At 33.2% G+C, this 23,894-nt stretch overlaps 1 protein-coding gene across 2 annotated transcripts; it reads left to right on the forward strand.

Annotated features, from left to right (window-relative positions):
* Positions 1-789: 789 nt before the first annotated feature.
* On the forward strand, positions 790-21,126 carry Rbm13 (RNA-binding motif protein 13). 2 transcript variants are annotated; one of them, XM_069834551.1, is made up of 10 exons: positions 790-982; positions 1,247-1,293; positions 4,752-4,895; positions 8,101-8,283; positions 12,044-12,173; positions 12,975-13,082; positions 16,320-16,451; positions 17,490-17,564; positions 18,572-18,762; positions 19,270-19,329. In XM_069834551.1, the coding sequence occupies exons 1-9, from the start codon at positions 968-970 to the stop codon at positions 18,737-18,739; spliced, it is 1,002 nt and encodes a 333-aa protein (XP_069690652.1). In that variant the 5' UTR covers positions 790-967; the 3' UTR covers positions 18,740-18,762; positions 19,270-19,329. The 2 variants fall into 2 exon arrangements, with proteins under 2 accessions (XP_069690652.1, XP_069690651.1); XM_069834550.1 differs by lacking the exon at positions 19,270-19,329 and adding an exon at positions 20,896-21,126 and having other exon boundaries at positions 820-982.
* The last annotated feature ends 2,768 nt before the right edge of the window (positions 21,127-23,894 follow it).

The raw sequence follows: 23,894 nt of genomic DNA on the forward strand, positions 1-23,894 counted from the left end.
TCTCTGATAGCAAATAGATACGTACAGACCACAAAATCATAAATCATTTAATGGTACAGATACGTTTTTGTCTTTTATTTCCTTTAGCGATATTTTAGAAACTTTTTTTACGTTCTTAGCGATTTTCTAACGATTTTAAGGTGTGGGAATAGCAACTTATCCAATTCACTTGCTGGCAACACTGGTTGAGGGTTGAACAGTTTTCAAACAAGTGTCAAACCATACAAACTCGCTGCTGAAACAAAGCTAATATCACAGTGTAGTACATAATATTAGACCGTGCCTAATATAACCACGCAAATCACACAATATTTTTTCCCATACTTAGATGTACCAGTACTGTACAGTACCAAATAATTTCGAAAGATAGTCCGGCCAGGTGTATAACCACAGCCATTGGCTGTGAATTGTGATATAAAAAAAAATCCATGGCGCTACAGCCCATTAAGGGCCTCACGTCCACATGCCGAAGCAGAGGTGGACGATCATCCAACCAGAATGAAGGTATCGTGTAGTTAGCACGATGATTCCTCCAGCCGTTATAGCTGGTTTGCGAAACCGTATTTTCGTTACCTATCGTAGCTTCCCAAGTGCATTACGATGCTGGGTGGGCACCGGTCCCATACACTGGCCGAAATTTCATGAGAAAATTTCTTCCCCATGAAGACTCGAACCAGCGCGCATTCCGTAATTCAAGTCCCAGGGAGGATGCCTTCGACCACGACGCTACGGCGCGGGACGGATTGTGATTCAGGGAACGCAAACTGCAATTGGTAACATGATATCATCTGTGATGACATGCAATGAAGTTGGCAACATTGATTATATCAAATATTGTGCGGCCGCATTTTGAGGTTGTAGCAGAATTGTGAATGTTATTTCGTCCTTTAAGACAGAATATAAATTTATATATTTGAGTTGTATAATTCAGTGTCATTGCCCATAACGTAGTTGTCGTTTAATTAAAATGCAACACGATGATGTGAGTAAATTTGTATTTATGCGTACTTAATGAACATGAACACGTGCATTTATAACCTAAAATTATTTCTTTAAATTTGTAGACATTCTTCATAGTATTCGATGTATGTACCTAAGTTGGCCAGTTTTAAGGGTTAAGCGCATAGTTGTAATAATAATAATAATAATAATAATAATAATAATAATAATAATAATAATAATACGTTTATTGTGTAGTGCGTTATATTTTATTCGATTAACGATCAATTTATATGTTCTGTTTCAGGTGGTGTGGAGCATCATTAATAAATCATTTTGTTCATTTAAAGTGAGGTATATATTCTTTTCTTACTTATGTAGGTTACAGAATACGCAAATATTTTACTTAATTAGATCAATAAGCCAGGTTAGTTTCATGGTTAACGTTGATAGGTAGGCCTATGGACATTCACGGTTTAAGTGTTCAATCTTTATACCGTAAAACAAATGAAGAATCGGGTCGAGGGATTAGTCAGTTTTTGTAAATCAAAATGCAAGTCTGTTAAACGTTTAATGTTAAAGAGAGTAATACCGGCAACAAATTTAACCGAATATTTTACCTAAATTACCTTGTAGGTATGCAAATGCCATCGAATTTCACAAGCACAGTGTGTCTGATTTAGAACATTGGAACTACGAATTGGATAATAATCACAAGGGGGTTGGGTATAGGCTCCAGGTAACAACAGATTTCTGCATGTTAATCTCTTGTCAAAGATATAGCTAGTCCTCTCCTCAACTTGGTCATGCATTTCCCTTCTCATCACTAACTCTTTCAATATTAACTTAATACATTTCATGATAGAACCATACTTTTGAGAGAAGTAAATAACTTATTGTAACTTTCAAAATACTCCATTATTTTGCTAATAAATAGGTCTTCAAGTAATCTGTATATCCTAGTTTTGATCTATCTTCTTAAATTATTTCATATCATTCATTTCGTCCTCCAATTCTGTTAGCAGTCCTGACTTGATATAGGCCTATTGTCTTGTTGTGTTATTAATCCCAGTGTCTAATTATTTTCATTTTATTACTTGCTCTATCGTTTTACCATTTATTTCTAAGTTTTCTTTGATACTGTTAATGCTTTTGTTTTGTTTATCGAGATTTTCATGTTATGTTTGGTTGTTATTTATTTAAATTTGTGGAGTAGTATTGGAAAATTGTAATTGATTAAGTTTAAATTACTATTTTACAATTCTAGTATATGTAAATATGTATTATTACTGATATCACTATTCTCTACTCTGTAATAAAATTACATTGTTGAGTGGATGAAATAAAGAAACTTTGCCCGACATGTTCAAAAATGCTTTGCAGGGAATTTTTCGGGTGACATTGTTCTTAACCGTGCATAATCTTCTTAGAAAATTGAGAGAGACTGGAAGTATAAAACCGTTGCTTACGAGATTATACAAGCTGGCGCATAGCGCTTGAAATACGGGTCTAAAGTGGTTCCCTTGTAATGCCAATTCCGCTGCTCGGAGCACTGTTCGTTCCTAGATATTCATAGCAGAATACTTTGACATTTGGGACATTTAAGGGACTCACCATTGCTTATTAAATGCTTCGTACAATAATTTATGATCAATAGACGTAATTTCAAAACTTCTACGTCTCAATTATATTAAAATGAATGGCTGTCATTCTTGATATTAAAAGATATTACATATTATAAACTAAGGTACTACCTTCCTGTTGTTCAATTCATACACTGTACCTTTTCGGAAATAATGAAAGAAACAATATATTTTACATGAACACTGTAGTCTATTTATTTATTGTTATTATTATTATTATTATTATTATTATTATTATTATTATTATTATTATTATTCTAGTGAATTAAGGTACTGTATTATCTTCCATTTCCCTGACTTCATAATTTAATCATTTGTAAGTGGGCCTAACTTATCCCTTTCTTTTTTAAAAATATTTTGACGTTCAAGTGTTATGATTTTTACTAATGCAAATAATTAGTACAATTGTGCGATTTTTCTTGCACACCTTGCAGTGGTGAAATAAATATCTAATAGGCCTGCTGGTTAACCTGTAACTTAGTGGATAGTAATAGCAAATGCTATGATATTTTAGTGTGTGTAAACAGTTTTTAAATTAGGAGTTAGAATTAAATTAATTAGGAAGTTAGTCTGCAATATAAGTGATTAGAAATGGTTTTCGAATTTGACAATTTCCCTAAACATAAACAAATATCAGGAATCTCAGGGACGATTTTTTTTTTTTTTTTTTTTTTTTTTTCCTCCGAATTTTGCCTCCCTTAGGCACATGCGCATCTGCTCTCTCCGATCCCATTTCATTTTTAGTAATGTCTGCATCTTGCTGTTTTCTGTCGTCACTCATGACATGTCAATTTAATGAAAACATAAAGTGAAATCTTCGGTACACCATGCAGTGATAATTGTACTTTATCACAACGAATAATTGTAGTAATTATTGTTTATTTATTTATTACTCGTAATGTCGTAATAATATTTGATTTGGCTTGGAGGATGAGGGGAGTATGTTACACTAAACTCGGCATGCTCAACATTAAAATCACATTGCTGCATATGTTGTATCCTAAATAATGCAAATCGTATGTGTGTCAATATTCAGCAGTAATAATTAACCATTGTCGTGGAATATTTCGCCACTATAAATGATGATGGTAAATCATACTCTTTTTCTCGAATAATGCTACTGATTGTCTTAAGGCAAGAGAAACTACGAACTATACTAGTTTGATGATGATGATGATGATGATAGTAATAATGATGATAATAATAATAATAATAATGTCTGAAAGTATAAGGCACCGGTAGTTCACTTTCAGCAATTATAACAAATTAGAGGGAACGAGATCTGAAGGAAAAACGCGGAACTGAACTGAAAACAATCAACTTGCCAAAGTAAATGAACCAGATGAACAATGTAGTTTGGAAGCAAAATTTTTAATTGAACAAATTCAGACTTTCGGGAAACAAAATTGTAAATTTCATTAAATAACACTGAAAATCTGCATATTGATATTTAACAAGTCATCAATAAATCTCAAATAAGACTGTAATATGCTTGTTATGTTTGTAATCTTTGTACTCGATCAGTAATAAAAAATTAATCAAAGAATTTTCATGATGCACAATGCTTAGTAATGGAACTATTCATCATTTAATAGGATTGCGAGGTGAACCTAGTGCAGAAATTGTCATGACGCTCAGAGACCCACTCTCGATCGTGCTATGCGCCAGCTTGTATATAATCTCGAAGCAACCTATAAAACACAAAAAGCATATGAAGAAGTTTTATATTTTGATACAGGAAACTAAACTATTTAACACTTTGTGTAGAACGTTTTGAAATGAAATTCTGTGGATACTTTTTTTTTTTTTTTAATGTAGACCTAATAACATTTAATGATACATAATGAGTCTGTGTCCAAGAGATTTTTGACTACCTTACGTCTTACATGACTGAAGCCAGTAGTGCAGCTGCAGGCAGTTAAAAGTGCAGTTTATAGTACAATTTTAAATTCGGTGCACTGTATTTATTATAAGTACTTGTATAGACTTGGTTACACAGATTGTGGAAAGTAATAATTACATTATTGAACTGTCCATTATGTATTGTCATCACTTTAAATTTTTCATATTGGTATAATTTAAATTTGTTTAAAATTATTCGAGTATTAACAGTGACATACAAGACTTAAGTAGGCAGAAAAGATTATCATTAACCTTTCTTTTTTCTAGCACTACAAGCCAGAGATTCTGTAGAAATGAATACAACTTAACTGGTCTTTGCAGTCGCACATCTTGTCCGCTTGCTAATAGCCAGTATGCTACAGTCAGGGAAGAAAATGGCATAATATACCTCTACATTAAAACTGCCGAACGGTGAGTTATAACCACTTACAGACTATGAATTTGAGTAAATATGTTCATGAATATGGTACGACTTAGGTAGATAGGTTCATCATAATTCATAATAAGTATGGATAATCTTATGTTTTTTGAGGCGTAAATTCTGAGAGACTTTTTACTACATGTGAAATCTCATACTACATGCAAAATCATTTTAACACATGAGAAGTCATTTTTTTTTTTTTTTTTTTTACAATTATGCCACATTTACAATCTGTCTACAAGAGACAATAAGTTAATATTATAAAAGAATATGTCATGAGTGGATATGTTGTCCCATGACAACACTCCAAAAGAAAAATAACAATGTTTTAAATAGCTGTAGTAAAAATGAATGGAAGGTCAAGAGCATTGGTCCTTTTAAGTCTTCGTATTGTTTGACTATTATCCAGCAAATTTAATGCATGATGATTCGGATGTTGATTTAATCGGTGCAGGTATTTTTTTGCTGAACTTAGAGATTTCTTCAAGAGAAGTCATTTAGAAAAATAAAATGAAAAAGAAAAAAAAAACAGAAATGTTCTTATTATATAATTGTAATTGTTTTACGTTTTAGAGGTGTGGATCCTGAGACATTTTAATACATACAAAATCACCTTAACATAAGAGAAAACAATCAGAAAAATAACAACTCGCTTAGACCTAAATAAAAAAATACTGAAGTAATTCACTTGAAAATCAAAGACCTCTTTATGTGATGTAGGTACTACTCTTCAATAGTTTAAATTTGTTTTTCTTGCCCCCATCAAAATAAAACCTTTTTTATGCCCCTGGTTAACTTGTTTTTTGGGTATTCAGTGCGAACACTGTGAAAATATAATCCCACCCACCCTAAATAGTGTAGGCAGAATAAAGTAATCTCAGGGCTGTTTTTTACAGAACTCTGAGCAGTGTGTCACAGACCTTGGGACTATCTGTTACAGATCTCGACCTGTCACTTAACTAACACCTCACTAAGCTCTTTCTAACCTTGTCACAAACTTCAGCATGTAAGTTACCGCAATCACATGTAATGCTCCATGAATTGGTGTATAGTGATATATCCATATTTTTTACCTTGTATATTTTAACACAGTAATGCATTATAAGAATTTATAAAACATTTGCGCTTATGCCTTATGGGTTCTGTCATTCTTTCTGAGCGATTTCCCATCCCATGTATTAAGATGGTATTTTATGTATTAAAACTTGTTCCAGAATTTATACTTTAAAATGCAAGTGTTATATTTGCACTAACCACTAACAGCACATCTGTTTTTTTTGTGCTTTCCAATGTGTTAAAGTAATTTTGTATGTATTAAAGATTATTTTGTGCATTAAAATGTACCCCATAATTTATACACTCAAAGAAGATTATCAATATTTTTTCAGATCTCACATTGTGTGATGTCTTAAACATATGGTTTCCAACGCTACCAGATATGGTTAACTAATACCTTTCTCTTTTAAAAATATGCCGGTAATAGAATATGAAGTACATATTTCGTTCTTGGAAGTTACGGCTAACCTACAAAATTACAGTAAAACTCATTTTTAATTAATCTCTGGGCCTAATTTTTCCTTAAATGCGTGTTTTTCTTAAAAAGAAAAGAGAGGGGGATTTAATTTAATAAAAACAAAGAAAGGTTGAGAGTAGAAATTAAAATACCACTAGACCATTTAACTATATTGTAATTAATTACATATTCTTAATATCCATTAAGTAAACTTAATTGACATACAGTATGATATTTTCTCAAAATCACATTAAGATATTTTTAAATCTGTAATTTAATTTACAATTCTCATATGCATACGCACAAAAGCATTTCTACAAATAAGACCTTTGGATTCATCTAGGTTTACTGCTAATATATATATAAAAAATGTTATTCATTGCAATGTACCAGTGTGATCATACATTGTACAGAAATTGATCACGAAACTAAAAGAGGTTTGTATGCTCAAATCCATTCAAATTATATAGCAGGATTTTCCTCAAAGTCGGATTCTTCAAAAACTAGAATCAATTACATTCTTTGGCCAATCTTCAGTATCTCCCCACACCATACACGGACTGACATCTAATTTGCGTTTCGTTATGTGTTAGATGGGAATAGCTGAGTGATATGAGGCCGAGGTATGTGACAAGGTTAGTGAGTTAGCTGTAGGAATATGTATGTGACGTGAGACTGAGGAATGTAGAAAGGTTTCAATGATTTAAGTTAAGTACGTTTTCTTTCCCATGTGTAGTGTGAAGAGAGATCGAAGATTCATCCATTCTTTTTATGATAGTTTTGCCAGGAATTTTGAAACCATTTTCTTAAAAAGGGATCATTAAAACTAGGTTTTGTTGTAGTAGGTAGACACAACTAACCACATAGTTCTTAATTATTTGTTCTTTAGTCGACTGTCCGAAGACAGGTCTGGACATCATAACTGACACGAATAAGGCATCACTCATGAGGCAACTAAGCCAGGAGATAATGGGGTAGTGTGCCAATTCCTTTTCCGCTAGTTCTTAATTCGTAATTCATAAATATTTCACTTTATTGTGAGCTATTAATCTGGATTAGTTTATTGTAGGTTAATACATACTTCAGTTTTTAGCTACTGACTAATACAGTGATAAAGATATTTTAAAGTTTTTATAGCAAGAATGATCGTTTTTGACGAGATAAAATTATTTGATAGTGGACATTGTGCTGTAACATATCTGAGCGTGCACTGCAATCTTAGCTTTGCATACTACTACTGCTCGTCTTTCTTAATTGTCCAAAATGATGATTCCTACAGTATTTCTTCTTTTTCCCCTAGTGATCATGATTATTGACTGAATGAAATATAAATGTTGTAGCGTGCTTGGTTCATATTTGTGAGATCCAAAGCGACTGTGTTGAGAGATTTTTTTGTGTGTGTGTGTGTGTGTGTGTTTTTTTTTTTTTTTTTCCAGTTCCTGTAGGAAACTGGTTGGATAGTATTTTAAAATTGGCCGCAATGAATCTCTTTCATTTTCCGTTTTCTTCGCTAATTTATAATCCATTATCTCATAAACTTCCAAGGCCTCTGCACATAAAAGTGTCCATAAAAATCAGTACCGGTACCATAGGTTTGTCTTGAGAGTAATGTTTGAATATTTGCTGAGGTATGATGACCATGTAGTCTTTCAATTGTAATAGTGTTTGTCTTTGTTTTACAGAGCAAATTTTCCTAAAAACACTTGGGAAAAAGTGAAACTATCAAGAAATTTTGAGAAAGCAATCCATCAAATAAATGAAAACTTGCTGTATTGGCCAAATTATATGAAAACAAGATGCAAGCAAAGATTCGTGAGGATTACACAGTATCTCATCAAAATGAGGAAACTAACCTTGCGACGACAGTGAGTACTATTGAATATCTGTAAAACTAGAACCATACTTCTGTTAATTTACAACATGTTACTGCATAATTAAAAACCATTGTCTTTTGGAAATTACTAATCCTCTGATATGATTATCAAAGAAGAAGGTTTGGTAGCTACAGTAGGCCTAATAATAATAATAATAATAATAATAATAATAATAATAATAATAATAATAATAATAATAATCTAATTCTCTTATACTTCATTGTTGGGATTTCTAGTGCAATGTTGATTTTATTTTATGGAGTTACTTGCACTGGAGTAAATGTACCTTATCCATTGTTGGATTAAAACTACTGTACTTTGGAATTCATATTTGTTGGGCAGGGGTGTATATAGAAGAAAGCAAAGTTGTAAGTAGCATAATTGTAGGTCTGTGGTTTGTGCTTGTGTCACATCAGCCAGACCCTTTCACACAAGCTGGAAATAGAAGAATCAAGCATAGACTGTGGATATAGACTTGGGCCCAGTTGTATAAAAGTCACTAACTATAGGTTATTTTTAATTAAACATTAATAAATAACTAGAGGTTAGAATCTACATATTATGTTGTACTAACTGATATTTACAGTAAAATGTTGTTGTTGTTGTTTTCTAATGCCAGGCGTTTGAAAATAAAGTCATTTGACCTCTTGCACTCCAATATTTTTCAAAGATATTATCATGGTCAGCCACTGAAGCACAGATTTTGAAGTTTTCCGAATCCATTTCTTGGTTTGAGTTGCACAATGGGCAGTCAGGGGACTGATATATTCCAATTCTATGCAGGTGTTTGGCCAAACAATCATGGCCTGTCGCCAATCTAAATGCAGCTACAGACAATTTTCGTGGTAAATCGGGAATTAACTGTGGATTTTGATGCAGTGAGTTCCATTTTTTCCCCTTGTGATTGTGTTATCAAATTTTGTTTGTTGAAGTCTAAGTATGTAGATTTAATAAATCTTTTCACAGAGTAATACGTAGATTTAGTAACAGGCTGTAAATAGCAGTGCTGCCCTTTGCTAAAGCATTCGCATTCTTGTTTCCCAGGATTCCAGTAAAATATGTGCCAACATCACGAAACATGAATGAAATTTGTGTGTAAAGCCAGTTGATTTTCAACTGTTTCACTAATGAGAGAAAACATAATCATCACACCTAAATATGTGTCTTGAAACGCATGAGGACCATGAATATTGGGTTTAGAACATGATTTAATTTTGTTTGCGATTGTAATTAAGGAGGTAATGTTTTTTCAAGTTCTTCTACTAAAAATTTTGGTAATTGAAATCAAATTTTAAGTTATCGAGTTCAGTGACAGAAAGCGGGAAACAAATATATTCATTTGTAATTTAACTAAACTTACAAAAAATATTAAATGTGGTATCAGTCGGAGCTTAAAAATTGACAGAAGTTTTTATATAATGAAAATAAATTCATTCACCATTTTACTTATAAGGAGAAACTTTTCTCTATTTTTCTTTCGGAAATATCTTCTGTAAACTTCAGTTATAGGCCATTCAGTATCTCATGAAACCTACTTGCACATGAGAAAAAAAATGTGGGCTGAGAAGCTTCCTTCCCTTGCTACGCTTTGACCAGCAGCTAGCTAGTTCACCTACTCCCACCACAAGGTTTTTACTCTAAGCTACGGTGCACACATCCATTTGATTTCACGAGATAACGAATGTCCTGTAATATAATTAACTTGGCAATATTTTTCAATTATATTTAACTTAAAGTGAAGACGAAATAACCTGAAAATTATTTTGAGGTTAATTGTTTATACAACTGACCCTTAGTGGTTTAAATTCTGACAGGCAACACCAACTGATTTTTTATGGCAATATAATATATTGCATGTTATGCTGAGAGACTAAGGCCAGCTGTGTGATTGTGAGTGTTTGGCTGAGTCATATGTCACCCAAGCCTACACAGAATGCTGTAGACTGTTCTGTATGATTAAGAAAGCATGTGAACTACTCGTATTTTCTATGCATCTCAAAGGTGTCCAAGGATCTATTATTCCTTCATTGTACAATTTTAGACAGGCCCGGCATAGTCATGTAATGACTGAATTGAAATCGCATAGCCTATATATTAGTGCAACAAAGTATTGTAATGTTAAATTGGGACTATCTGTTCTGTATTTTCTGCTGTTGTGTTTCTTAAACTTGAGCATTCCAAGAGTGACTACAATACAATACAAATAAAATTAAATGCACTAGTGTGAGTAATTTTTACATTGGAAGTGCAGAATATGGTTTTAAGTGAACTTTTACTATAACTTTCAGTTTTATACAAGCACACTAGTGTACGTTTTAATGATTAAAAAATACTGATGTGAAATTTATGAGGAAAAAGAGGTTTTATTATGTTTACAATTCATTTTGAAGGTTCAGATAAGTCAATTCTAATATTATTACTTAAAAGTTTTTACTTTTAAGTAATAATATTAGGTTTTATTATGGTATATTGATGTATACTGTTCCATGTTCAGGGTGTCTACCAGTAACATAAGTAACCGAAGAGTAACTAAGTTAAGCAATTGTAACGAAATGTAACTAATTTAAAAGACTCGAATGATTGTGGGTAACAAAATTGTGCATACTGTTCTGCTTCACTTCTTTAATCTTGGTGCCTCTGTCTGAGCTGTGTGTGGTCAGTAGTCAGCGATTACATATGCAAATCTAATGCAGTCTAAAAGGCTGTGAGAGAATTTGGCTGTGTGTCCATTGAATTGAAGATCAGATAACTTAAAGAATTTTGATGGCACACTGTAAAATGACTGAAATGTGATTGTTTTTTCATTGTGTTTATGAGTAATTATTAAGTTGTGGCAACTAAAAAGTAACTGATTTTTGTTTCACATTTTCGATAGACATTCTGTGTGTTGAGCATTGCTGTGAATCTCAGAATTATTGTAATCATTTTCTAGTAGTGCATTTCACATTTAATTCTTGAGACTTAATATTCTATGCATCAAGGGTTACCTAATGCAGAGGTTGCCAACATTTTTCAAATCATGAGCACTTGAAAACGTCAAACTCGTGATACACTGCTTATTGCAGCTAAACACCAAATAGATTATCATTACTACATCTGTTGTTTATAAAAATAAAAAAACTCGCCAATTAATGCGAAGTTTGTGCTTGGTTTTGCTCTTACAACTTGTATACAAGGTGTACCGTAAATAATGTCATTAATTTCATGGGGTTATTCTTTGAGATATTTAAAATAAAAAAAATTGCTCGTTTTGATCTGGAAAGGTTTAACTTTTCGTTCTGGAAAGAAATTTTACAAAGTTACATTTGTTCGAATCAAATTTTTTACATTTAAAGTACAAAATTAGAATTCTTTCAGTCATTCATTATCATAATACACTGCTCTCTTTGGGATGTCAAACATTGAAATAAAGTTGGCAGTGATACTTTATCTGTGTAAGTAATAGAGAATAAAAAAATGTCATAATTTTAACATTATGATGTCGTTTGTATAGTTGTGGACAAAATGTAACGTCCTTAGTTCCAGGAAGTACTCGGGACACTTACCCCTTTACTGTCTATTGTAAATATAAGTGAACAAAAGGCAACCCTTCTCTCACGAGCTGTCTTCAGGAGGTGGAGTGGGAGGAGGACGTTATCATTTGTCTCTAACTATATTACTTTAGTAGGTAGTAATTGTTGTTAGACATACGGATGATATTGGTGTTTGTTTTGTGAATATGTACTGTATGATGTTTTACTGCTTAATTTAGGAAGAAGCTGGTACCATTACAACGCAACATAGAAGTGCGAGAGAGAAGGAGAGAAGCTAAAGCTTTGATTGCTGCCCGGTTGGATACTGCCATTGAAAAGCAACTTGTGGAGAGGCTACGGAAAGGAGTGGTGAGCTGCTCTTCAGTATTACCTAAATATCAAAATTCTCTTTTAAATTTTCATTGTATAAGAGATGTGTATTTCATTTCAGTGCAAATATTAAGGAAAATAATTTTATTAAGTACATCAGCTTACGGAATTTCTCATCATCATCATCATCATCATCATCATCATCATCATCATCATCATCATCATCATCATGACAGGTCATAGTCCTAAAAGAACTGTTACAGTCGACAAAAGTTTTCTTGCCATCTTTTCATGAGGTGTCCAAGTGTTCTTCTTCCTCTTGGTTTGTAATTCAAGATTGCCCAAAGGATTCTTGGTCTGAATATTCGGTTACAGTAGAACCTCAATTAACTGTCTCTCAATTAATCGATTATCCGATGCTGCCTTAATTGCGTGTTTCACTATAAACTGTACTTGAATAAGTGGAAACTCTCATGACGTTTTTGGTACAAAAAATGACACTTCATTCCCAGACATTGTTTTACTTTGGAGAAGTTAAATTAGAGGTCAGGAAGAAAGATTGCTAGAAATAAAGTTCAGAAAATATTGGCAGACTTCTTTAAAGAACATAAAAATAAGATAAGAACAAACAGAATGGATTATCCATCTTTTTCGATTAACTGTTGCACCCCTCCCTTTATTACGACAGATAGAGGTTCTTCTGTAATATGTTGAAAACAATTATTTTGATATTTATTGTGAAACAGTGAATTGTCATTCTGTAAGAATTAAGATTCTCTTTCATTGTCTTGTAACTTTTATTTATAATATATAATTTTTTTTAATTATTATTTATTGTAGTATGGGGACATCTACAACTTCCCACAGACAGCTTTTGATAAGGCTTTGAGACAGGAAGAAGTAGAAGAAGAAGCAGATGAAGAAGAGGTGGAAGATGAAGAAAGAGAGGTAGGTAATAATGCTTTCTAATAAGTTACAGCGTTCTCGTAATACGAGTATTTTATCCATATGTTGTAATGTTTGCCTTAATTAACTGAATTCATTATCAACACTAGATGTTTGCATTCTTGTGGCTATATACATTGCTGACATACATTAATAACTTTGTAACATGCAATAAAACAGTTCCATAATATAGAATTAGCTAACAAATTAGGCTTTTGAGAGTAATTATTTCAAAATCACTCGTGCAGTTACACACAACTTTTGTATCTGCTTACTAAAGTTTCTGGTTGGTATGCTTGAAATTACGAACTACATATTATTAGAATGTTAAACTATGTCATATCCTTAATGAGGATATGTTTTCAGTAATTAAAAGGGGTAAGAGTATAAGGAATTCAAGCTAGAACAAGGACTAAAACAGTGCAATTGCTTCCCTGCTTTTTAACACAGTTCTTGAAATATGTCTGTAAAACAAAAATTCATTGGAATGAAACTGTATTTAACAAATGCGGCCAGATCTTAGCATATGCGGATGATGTGGTGATCTCCAGTAGAAGAATACTAGATGTTAAGGAGACCTTTGAATTGCTAGAATGTCAACTCAAGAAATTTGGATTGGAGGTAAATGAAGTTAAAACAAAGTTTATGACAGGTCAGGGAAACCACATGGCATGGCTAATCGGACGGCATCATTTGGCCATTTCTCCTTTGAGATAGTTAATGAATTTATTTATTTGGGATCTCTGCCAACTAGTAATAATGATTTAAGGAATTAAGTTAGAAACAGAATCAAATCTGCAAACAGAGCCCACTGTGCACTTCTTCCATTATTGAAGAGTCAAAATGTGTTCAGAACAACTAAAATTAACATATACAGGGTGAGTCGTAATTGTGTACTACAAAGTAGTGCAGAGTATTCTATACTATACTTGTTTTTGTGAAAGATGGGACATGACAGGAGCATTGCGATTGGAAAAACAACTGAATGTCACATAGCGTGGTAGGCCTGTTGCTATTGTAACAACGGTTGAGTTGCCAAACTTACAGTTCACACGTGGCGAGTGCTTAATAGCTCTCTTGGCAACATTTATTGTGCACACATTGTTAGCATTGGTATGTTTCGTCTTTGATTCTCTGTCGATTTTTGTATTGTTTTCTTACCTTCGCGTCAATTGTCAATGAATGTTTTAACGTCAGCCATCTTAACGACAATCGCTAGCTTCCATCAGCTGGCAGCATGGTAGTCCATATTGGCAACATGGCACTGCAGTTCCAAGCTCGGCCGCTTAACTGTCATGTCCCATCTTCCAAAAAACTAGTATAAAAATGAAACATATTTTTTCATATAAACTTATGATTGTGCCCGCTTCATTACGGAGTTAATGATTGGAACAGTTAGTAAAAGACAACAGCTACTTTTCTGAGTGTGATGTTTAATGACGTGATTATTTACATTGCAAGTTCACAGAAGATGCTCGAAATGTTCACCACTCACTTCACAACACAATTCCACTCTCCTCCTCCATGAACAATGTCCCGATTTGTATTTTCAGCAGCCACAATTGTAATCAACAGATGCTGTCTTGTGACGTGCCGTTGAGAGTAAACTAGTCTCTTCATGTGACCCCACAGCCAAAAATCGCAGGGATTGTGTTTAGGTGATCGTATTGGCCATGCAACAGGCCCATTGCATCCACTCCATCTGCCTGGATATCGTTCATTCAAATGACTTTTCACTGCACGATGGTAATGCGCAGATGCTTCATCTTGCAGTAGCCTCGTGTTCAACCATGTTGACAGTGGTACCATTTGTTGTGATAGTTCAGTCTGCAGAAAGCACAAATACGCAGCACTTGTTGACTGACTGTAACGCTTCTCTCCCTTCAATAACAATAATTGTACTTAATGTGTACTGTAGAGTGTCCTCTGAGCGATTGATGTATGAATAGCTTCGATGTAACGTCAATTCACGCATCCCACAGTGTTGACATATCTCAATAACAAAGCTGTCACGACAATATGTTTATATGTCAAAATCTGTTTATATTGGAATATAGAATACTCTACAATACTTTACAGTACATAATTGCAACTCACCCTGTATAAAACCTTAATAAGACCAGTTGTTTATATGGTGCAGAAATATGGACATCAGATGTTGAAACATGTAATAGGCTAGCAGTTTTTGAAAGAAAGATTTTGAGGACGATATTGGGAGCGGTTCATGACGGTGTCAACTGGCAAAGAAGATATAATAACGAGTTGATGGATATGTATGGTGACTTGGATATATGCTCCATTAGATTAAGCAGATTTAGATAGATCAGACACGTGGGCAGAATGTCCAATGGTAGGAAAGTGCACCAAATATGTTTCACGCAACTGGAAGGGAGAAGAACGACGGAAGACCTAGGAATAGATGGTGGGACTCAGTACAGGATGACATTAGAAAGTGTGGAATTAAAAGATGGACATTGTTGGTGAAAGATAGAGGAGAATGGATGACACTACAAGAGGCGAAGGCCTGCCTTGGGCTGTAGAGCCGTGCAAGAAGGAGAAGTAGTATTAGAATGTACAATACAAAATCTCGTCAGAAACAACAAACAAACTTTAAAATGCAAATCTCGCTACTATACAATAACTTTGGAACAGACATTGTTTTATAAAACTTTAGGATAGTATCCTTTGTAGCCTTATTTTTTAGATGTCTCCATATCATGCCATTAATAAAGTTTATTTTTTCTATTTTCTTTTCATTTTGGTCAAAATTAGTCATTTAAGACATAATACATCCTAAATATTTAAATTTGTTCACTTAATCTATAGTATCTTTATAACAATCTTGACTCTTACGTTGTATTTACCCCAAAATGCCATCATTTTACTTTTGTTTGTAGATATGGACATATTGTATTTCTTTGCTATTCTATTTAACTTGTATATTGAGTAAGTTATTTTCAGAGTTGGAAATTAGTACTTGATTATCAACAAAAATTAGTGTCAACAACGGACAAACATCAGTTGGAAAAATAAGTTTTACTGTAATCTTAACCAACCTGAAACTCTGGTCATATAACAATAGTTTTACTGTTTACTGTTTTGACATTTTGTTCTTTTTAAGTATTGTTAGTCATTTTCAGACTTTTCCTTATAAAGTTGCTTCTACTCAAAATGTATTATGCTGAATTGTATTTGTTTGTTTGTTTGTCTGTATGCTTATTTATTTATCTATTTTTCCAGGAGAATGTGGAGGTTGAAAAAGAACTTGAAGAAGAACTTGAGAGGGATGATATTCCAGAGTATGTGATGTTGAGTGATAAGGAAAGTGATGATGAAGAGGAAGATAGTGACGTCCTAGAAAGTGATGCAGAAGTAAATATAACTTCTTCCCAAATGGAAAATACTTCAATTATAATTTCTTGAACTTTACTTTGTATACTATCTTATCACTCAACCTTTTTTAACGTAGTTTCTGTTAAAATAATATGTGGCGCTCAGTGTGCAAATGACCCAACCCACAAAATTTTCATATTGAGTTTATTGCTTTGAAGAGCTCCTCATATTATTTTCTGCAAACTGTAAATTGGCCTAATCATCATTCCCAGTTTTTCCATGAGATTTCAGAACAAGTTTAGTTTGTGTATTGCATTTGACGCCTGTTACAAAGAGATAAAGTGGAAATATAATGTTGTGGGTAGGGCCATTTGTTCTCTGAGTGCCTCATACATAACTTATTTGTGCTATTTCCTATTGTTGCCTTTTACTTATATTCAGTTCTAATACATAAGGTATTAGAGGGGGGACGTGGCTTCAGTTCTCTCCTTCATTGTTTATTTATTATTTTGTAAAGCCAGATATTATGTACTTCGCAATGAAACCATTTGCCTTCTTACACTGCATTATGTTTCATAGATGATTTCATTCTGGAGGGTAGAACCTCGGAATGCTAAAGGACTTTCTCACTGGAATATGTTGATGGCAGTTAGGTAAAGGGAAATAAGTCATAAAAATGAGTTTTGTGTTAAATGAAAATTAAACATCAAATTCTTATTGCAAATAATTTTCTACACAAATAAAACACATCAAATACTAGCATTCTTTTGTTTTTTACACACCCACTTGTAGAATTTAACTTGTGTATTCCCCTGGGAAACAAAACTCCGCTTGCACAAAAAATAACTTAAGCCTCTTCACCTGAACACCATCAATATTATCTGACATTGAGTTCAAATTGTAATAATTATTGAAAGTTTTATATATATAATATCAGTTTTCGTCATTTTTGATAGTATATAATGTCCAGATTTCTGTAATTTTAAGTACTTTTACTTCCACAATTATAAGCTTGTTGATGGAATGCTGCATAGTAATTAACAGTGATAATGTTTTTTTTTTCTTTCTTTCTTTTAGGAAAGTGATTCTTCAGAAGAAGTTACTTACATAGATGACAAAGATTTCGAAATATCAGAAACTTCTGACATTGAGGTATGTTTGACATAAATTTAGTATTGTTGTTTAATCAACTATCCGAAGACAGATTGGAATGCATCAATCATGGGGAAACTAAGCGAGGAGATGATAGGGTAGGGTGGCCAGTTCCTTTCCCGCAATTTAGTGTTATGTACAGTATAATGTTTCTAATCAGGGTTTTATCAACAGTGGTCCTGAAAATATTACTCCATTTTCATTTGTAAACTGTTCTCTGTAGGGTTTAGTAGTTAGAGAGATTCTATATTGTTTATCAAAATAAGAGAATAAGGTGAAGTCTTAATACCTAATGGTTGTTGAAAAACTCGCAGAATTAGAGATGAGGAATGAAGGATGTTTTTTTTTCTTATTCTTCTAAATTGTGTTCCTTTCTTTCATTTCTTCCTCTTTTCTTCTTCTTCTCTATATTTTACTTTTTTTAAGAGTACTAGGTCGTATGTAAGAACAAATTTGATACACAGATTACTTCTTTCAATGGATGATATAAATATTAGTAATAAATATAATGAAGTGAAGGCAAAACAATGTGGATACTAACATAAGAGTGCTGTATATACTATCTCAAAGATTCAACAATGTACACGCAATTAAGAAAGTTCTTTTATAAACACAAAACTCATTTCTAGAGCGTAATATTGCTACAATTAACACTAGTTAAATCAGAAATGCAAGAGTACTTTATTTGCTGACCAGTGTACTGTTCAAATGTGTACTGCGAATTCAATTTGAAATATCAGGTGATACGTTTGAATACACGATTTTATCAATTTATTTTCAATTAAGAAAGACTGAAGGTTTGGAAATAAACATGCGTTTGTGACTAACCATATATTGTGCTATCGATATGTAATTTGCAAAGATTTTTAAATAGTTTATTTGGCAAAGCTGTCATGTTATTGTACAGTGTACAACTTCTTTCCTTTGATTTGTGGGTAATTAAGTATGGCATAAACGTGAATGTAAATTAATCCATTTATTTTGTGATCATTTAAATTTATTTGCAGGAAGTGACTACAAAAATAAAACCAAGTACTTCGTCTAGCAATAAGAAAATGCAGAATCTCAAACCTCCAAAACCAATCAAATATAAGAAGAATAGAAGAACCCATGTTGAGATCGAGTATGAATATGAAACACCTGCTCCTGCACAGAAGATTAAATCTTCGTATTAAATGGAAAAATTCGAAATACAAATGTAAGAATAAAGTATTTTTGTTGTATTTTATGCAGAAAATTTATTTTTTAACCCAGATAATAATGGAGAACTACTCATTACCTGTTACTTTCCTTTTGTCCACTGTCTTCCGATTTCAGAGAGACATAATAAAGATTTATTCCAAAGATTTGGATTTATATTTTACAAGTCCAAAGTTCTATTTCTGATGCTTTAATCAGCTATTATGGACTTTCAGCACTTTTTCATCAAGTGTTTGGATATTACCCTGAAAAACATAGTTCCTTACTGTTACCTATATCTTTTCCTGTATGTGAAATTACAATCACATTTCACCAATCTAAACTGAAGTCAGTATAAGTGAAATTATTTAAAAATAAATTAATATGTAGTATGTAAGAGGTGCACACTAGCTTCTCAGATAAGATGTGCTACCAGGTATGATTCGTGATGGGGTTGGGGATATTCTCCATCAATCTAATCCTTTTAATCACATTTATGGACCTGAATTTCGTTCATTCTTAGCAGAAATAAGTACCAAGAGTACTTTCTGGGGCAAGTGGTCAACACATAGGACTGATATCCCTACTGCCGCTCAGTACTGATTGCCTAGTGAAGTGGGAACCTTAATATCTGGACACACTGAGGGTCTTTTGAAGGGTGAATGAAATAGCTTTTCTTATTAGTAGTATTTATGCAGTGTAAAATTGCTTGCACGTAGTTTCTCATATTTTACACAGTAGCTAAGGTTTATTTATTTTTTTTTTTTTGTGAAATTATTTTTCCAATGTAACTTTGTGTTTAATGACACATAATACATTATGTGAATATTTCTGAACTTCTGTGTGAAATAATTTTCTTTTTGGTGGCATATTTGTAGTCATCTTTTATTTTTATAATCCTCCATATCAGTATCGCACTAGCTCTTTTCGCCTCCTTATAAACATACAGTAATGACATATTTTACATCCATTAATAATGTTACTTTTTAACTTCCAACTAGCCTACATTATTTTTAAATGCTTAAAAAGGAAATATAGAACATTAGTAAGTAACACAACTTAAAATTGAATTTTTATGTACAATTTTTTTTATATATATTTGTCAATGCAACATTTCGTTCTAATAGTAACTTAACATATATTTAATGTATGTTCTTTCATTCACATCAAGTTACTGTGGAGGAAGCACAGGTAGTTTGCATTCATTTTATTCGCTATGGTTTGCATATTACTTTCGATACTAGTGAACTGACAGTAGAAACTACAGCTCTGTATCAGTAAGATACCGCTTTTAGGTGTACAGTATACTTTATTCCTAACCCACAAAACAAGAAGTATGAACAGTTCAAGCCTGCATGATATGTCGACGCAACTTATCCTATCCGCATAGAGCAACGTTGAGACTTAACTCAGCTCAAGTCCACTCCTGCTCATCTCTGACTATAGCATAGCTTGTTTCGAATCTCATTATCATGGGTTTATTATTATTTAGTAGATTAATCACATTCCTATCTATGTATTTAATCCTTCCAAATATTTCTATTAGAATTTAATCTTGTATTTTTTTTTATTTCTCATGTATGTGAATGAGTTAGTATTATGACTACTTCATTAGAGTATATACAGTAGATACAAATTTAATATAACTGAGAGAGAGAGAGATTTAAAAGAAAAATAAATCGTCCAGCCTTAATTAAAGATAACCACGAGGATCCGGAAATTAATAGCAATAATACAATGAATTAAAGCTGAATATTGTTATAAAAATAAATTGTAATAATTAAACACTGTTGATATCAATAATAAAATGAAATCTTAAAAGATAACCTTAACATTAAACTTATAAATAAGATTTTAGTTAAAATTTGCATATGGCATATCTTTAATTAAGATCTTCTGAGTGGTATAATGTATAATGAGTATTCGAGAGCTTTCCTTTTGCTATCTGTCAGTCTTTTGAGTAGTTTAAGTTTTTCTATATGGTGTAATTAAAATGTAAACATTCAATTTCAATTTTCTTCTTCACTTCATTTTTCTCCTTGTTTTCTTTATTTTTTAAATAATTTTAGAATCGGAAATTGCATGTGGTTTATCAAGATTGTCACTAATATGCATAAAATTTCAGCATAGTTTATTAAATTATTTATTGCAGTTACAGTGACATCGAAGGGTATGACAGAACAGAGAGCACTGAGAAATAGAGGAGTTGTGATGTTGATGGATAAAGGATGGGCTGTTTGGAATGGAATTAAACGTATGTCTGCTTCTTTCTATATATGATCCATGTTGAAATTTCTTTCAATGGTAGTGAAATGTTAGTAATGCTGTATATATTAACTTCAAAATGTAGTGAAAGTTCAATTAATTAAATTGAGACAAAGTAGTAATTCTTATTAGTAGTCTATATGAGGAGCATTGAATCAATATGCACTTAGTTCACAGGAAAATATTTTCGATAGAGAGCAACATTTAATTAGTGCGTTTTTAACCAGAAGGCATATTTTGAGACATACTTCAAGGTCATTAGACAAGGAAGAAGCAATTTGTAGAGCAAACCACCAGCACAAATTGATTCACAGCCTTCAAAATAGGGGAAATCCGTAAGAAAGTGAAGACAGACTTAGCACATTTTGATTCGACACTCCTCATATTGATACACTGTAGATTACAGCTATAACTGTCACCATTGCCACTACTGTCTATGTACTATTCTAAATAATTACAAGATCATCTACATGTGATGAAAGTACATAGGAGACTGAGTGGTAGAGTTTTCGTGTTTTCTTCTTAAGCACAGTAGTAAGAGAATTTGAAATGACTGCCTTTTATGCCCGGAAAATATTAATTTGGTGCATGATTCCATAGCAATTTTTCATAAGTTTACACATCAGATACATATAAGAGAGAAGTTAATCATCAACAATATATTCTCCTTCACTATTTACAACAATAGTGCATCTTTGCTTGCTCATCATCGATTGGCTCGTGAACAATATCACACATTCCTATCTAATATCGTTACTGGTGACGAGAAATGGTGTCTTCATGCTAACATAAGGAAATGAAAGGAATGGTTGAGCCCGAACAAAAAAACACTCCCTGTACAAAGGTCAGCACGCATCCACAAAAGATAATGTTATGCATTTGGTAGGACTGCAAGGGTGTGTTGCTACAAATTGCTTCCCCGAGTTGTAACCATCACTGGCGATACTTATTACCACTAACTGAGACATCTTGCACATGCAATCCAAGAAAAATGACCAACAAGACTGAGTGAAGTGGTTCTACTCCACGATAATGCCGGCCCGAACTTTGCTAACCTGACACAAAACACTATCCAGGAGTTGGATTGGGATTCCACGCCTGTAGAAATTGTGTGGTTTTGAGTTAAAGAAGTCGTCAAGCCATGTTTTGAGCACATTTTCATCCGGAAGATTGTTCGATAGAGAGCGGAAAAGGTGAAAATCTGAGGATGCAAGATCAGATGAATAAGGTGGGTGCAGAATGACTTCCCAATCCAACTCCTGGATAGTGTTTTGTGTCAGGTTAGCAAAGTTCGGGCCGGCATTATCGTGGAGTAGAACCACTTCACTCAGTCTTGTTGGTCATTTTTCTTGGATTGCATGTGCAAGATGTCTCAGTTAGGGGTAATAAGTATCGCCAGTGATGGTTACAACTCGGGGAAGCAATTTGTAGCAGCACACCCTTGCAGTTCTACCAAATGCATAACATTATCTTTTGTGGATGCGTGCTGACCTTTGTACAGGGAGTGTTTTTTTGTTCGGGCTCAACCATTCCTTTCATTTCCTTATGTTAGCATGAAGACACCATTTCTCGTCACCAGTAACGATATTAGATAGGAATGTGTGATATTATTCACGAGCCAATTGATGACGAGCAAGCAAAGATGCACATAATGGCCATCCGCTGAACAAATGATGGTTAAGGCGAGGGAGATCATGCCTTACTCCTCCATCCTTCTTGTGTACCAAGAGGTTGACTCGCAAGTCAAGAAATGCAGACCACTGGTTTAATTCAATATGGATGAGATGTCCAATAAATTTTTCCTGGAGCCCTCTCTGTTAGGTCCAGGATATGTCTAAGTGTAGTAAACCATTATTATTTCTTCACCTACTCTTTGTAGCGCAGCCTCATTTCTTATTTTATGTGTCCATTTCATACACTCCATTCTTCTCCATATCCACATTTCAGATGCTTCTAGTTGCTTCTCTTCATTTCATCATAATGTCCATGTTTCTGCTGCATACAATGCCACACTCCACACAAAGCACTTTCAAAGGTCCTCAGAAAATTCTCCTATAGTACCAGCTGAAATGCACTATTGTGTAATACACTGGAGTGTTACAATTAAAATTTAGATACTGTATCGTAAATCATATTTAAGATAAGATTTTTCATAACAGAATAGCTTATTGTTGGGACATTTATTTATTCACTATCCATGGAAATATATATTTATTCCTATTTGATTCTGACATTGCACAACCTTTAGATTTATATAATGTGTAAAAAAAATGTTTAAAAATATGTAAAAGTAGAATGCAGGAAAGGAAAAAAAAGTGAGAAATCATTGTTATGGATAAAATTAAATTGAAGGAGAAATGTTAGGGTACTTAGTGGCTCTAACATATTTGTGATTATGCAAACAGAAAATAACGAATATAAAAATCAACAAGGTCATAGAGTGCTTTATAATTTTTTATTTTGAAATTAGCCTGCATCATTGAAGTTCATGAATGAAGTAACTTGAAGCAATACAGCATATCCTGCATATACACACATATTCATATATATATATATTCATTTCCATCTTAGGCCTAAATGAAAAAATTAATTAAAATATGTATTACAGTAGAACCCTGATTATCTGTCACCCTATTAACCGATCAGCGGATTATCCAACTGCCTTTCTTTCGGTCTTTTTTTTTTCTGCAGAATAAATATTTAGTACTGTGCAGCAGAGTCGCGCAGATTGGTCCAAGTCCACGGGCTTGCCCACCACTGACCGCAACAGGCTCAGCAGTGTTGCACAGAACTAGCCCGTGCCGTCACCCTGCACCACCGCACGGGTCGCGGCAGACTGCTTGTGGAGCGGTTTAGTGTGGTGAACTTGTTTGTATCAAAGCATGA

This window comes from Periplaneta americana, chromosome 9, assembly GCF_040183065.1.
Source record: "Periplaneta americana isolate PAMFEO1 chromosome 9, P.americana_PAMFEO1_priV1, whole genome shotgun sequence".
In the NCBI taxonomy this organism is placed as follows: Eukaryota; Metazoa; Arthropoda; class Insecta; order Blattodea; family Blattidae; genus Periplaneta; species Periplaneta americana.

Bases quoted from the DNA above. Each gene is read 5' to 3' on its own strand.
- Rbm13 (XM_069834551.1), top strand. The intron at 13,083-16,319 runs GTAGGTAATAAT...CTATTTTTCCAG, and splicing joins TGGAAGATGAAGAAAGAGAG to GAGAATGTGGAGGTTGAAAA. The intron at 17,565-18,571 runs GTATGTTTGACA...ATTTATTTGCAG, and splicing joins CAGAAACTTCTGACATTGAG to GAAGTGACTACAAAAATAAA.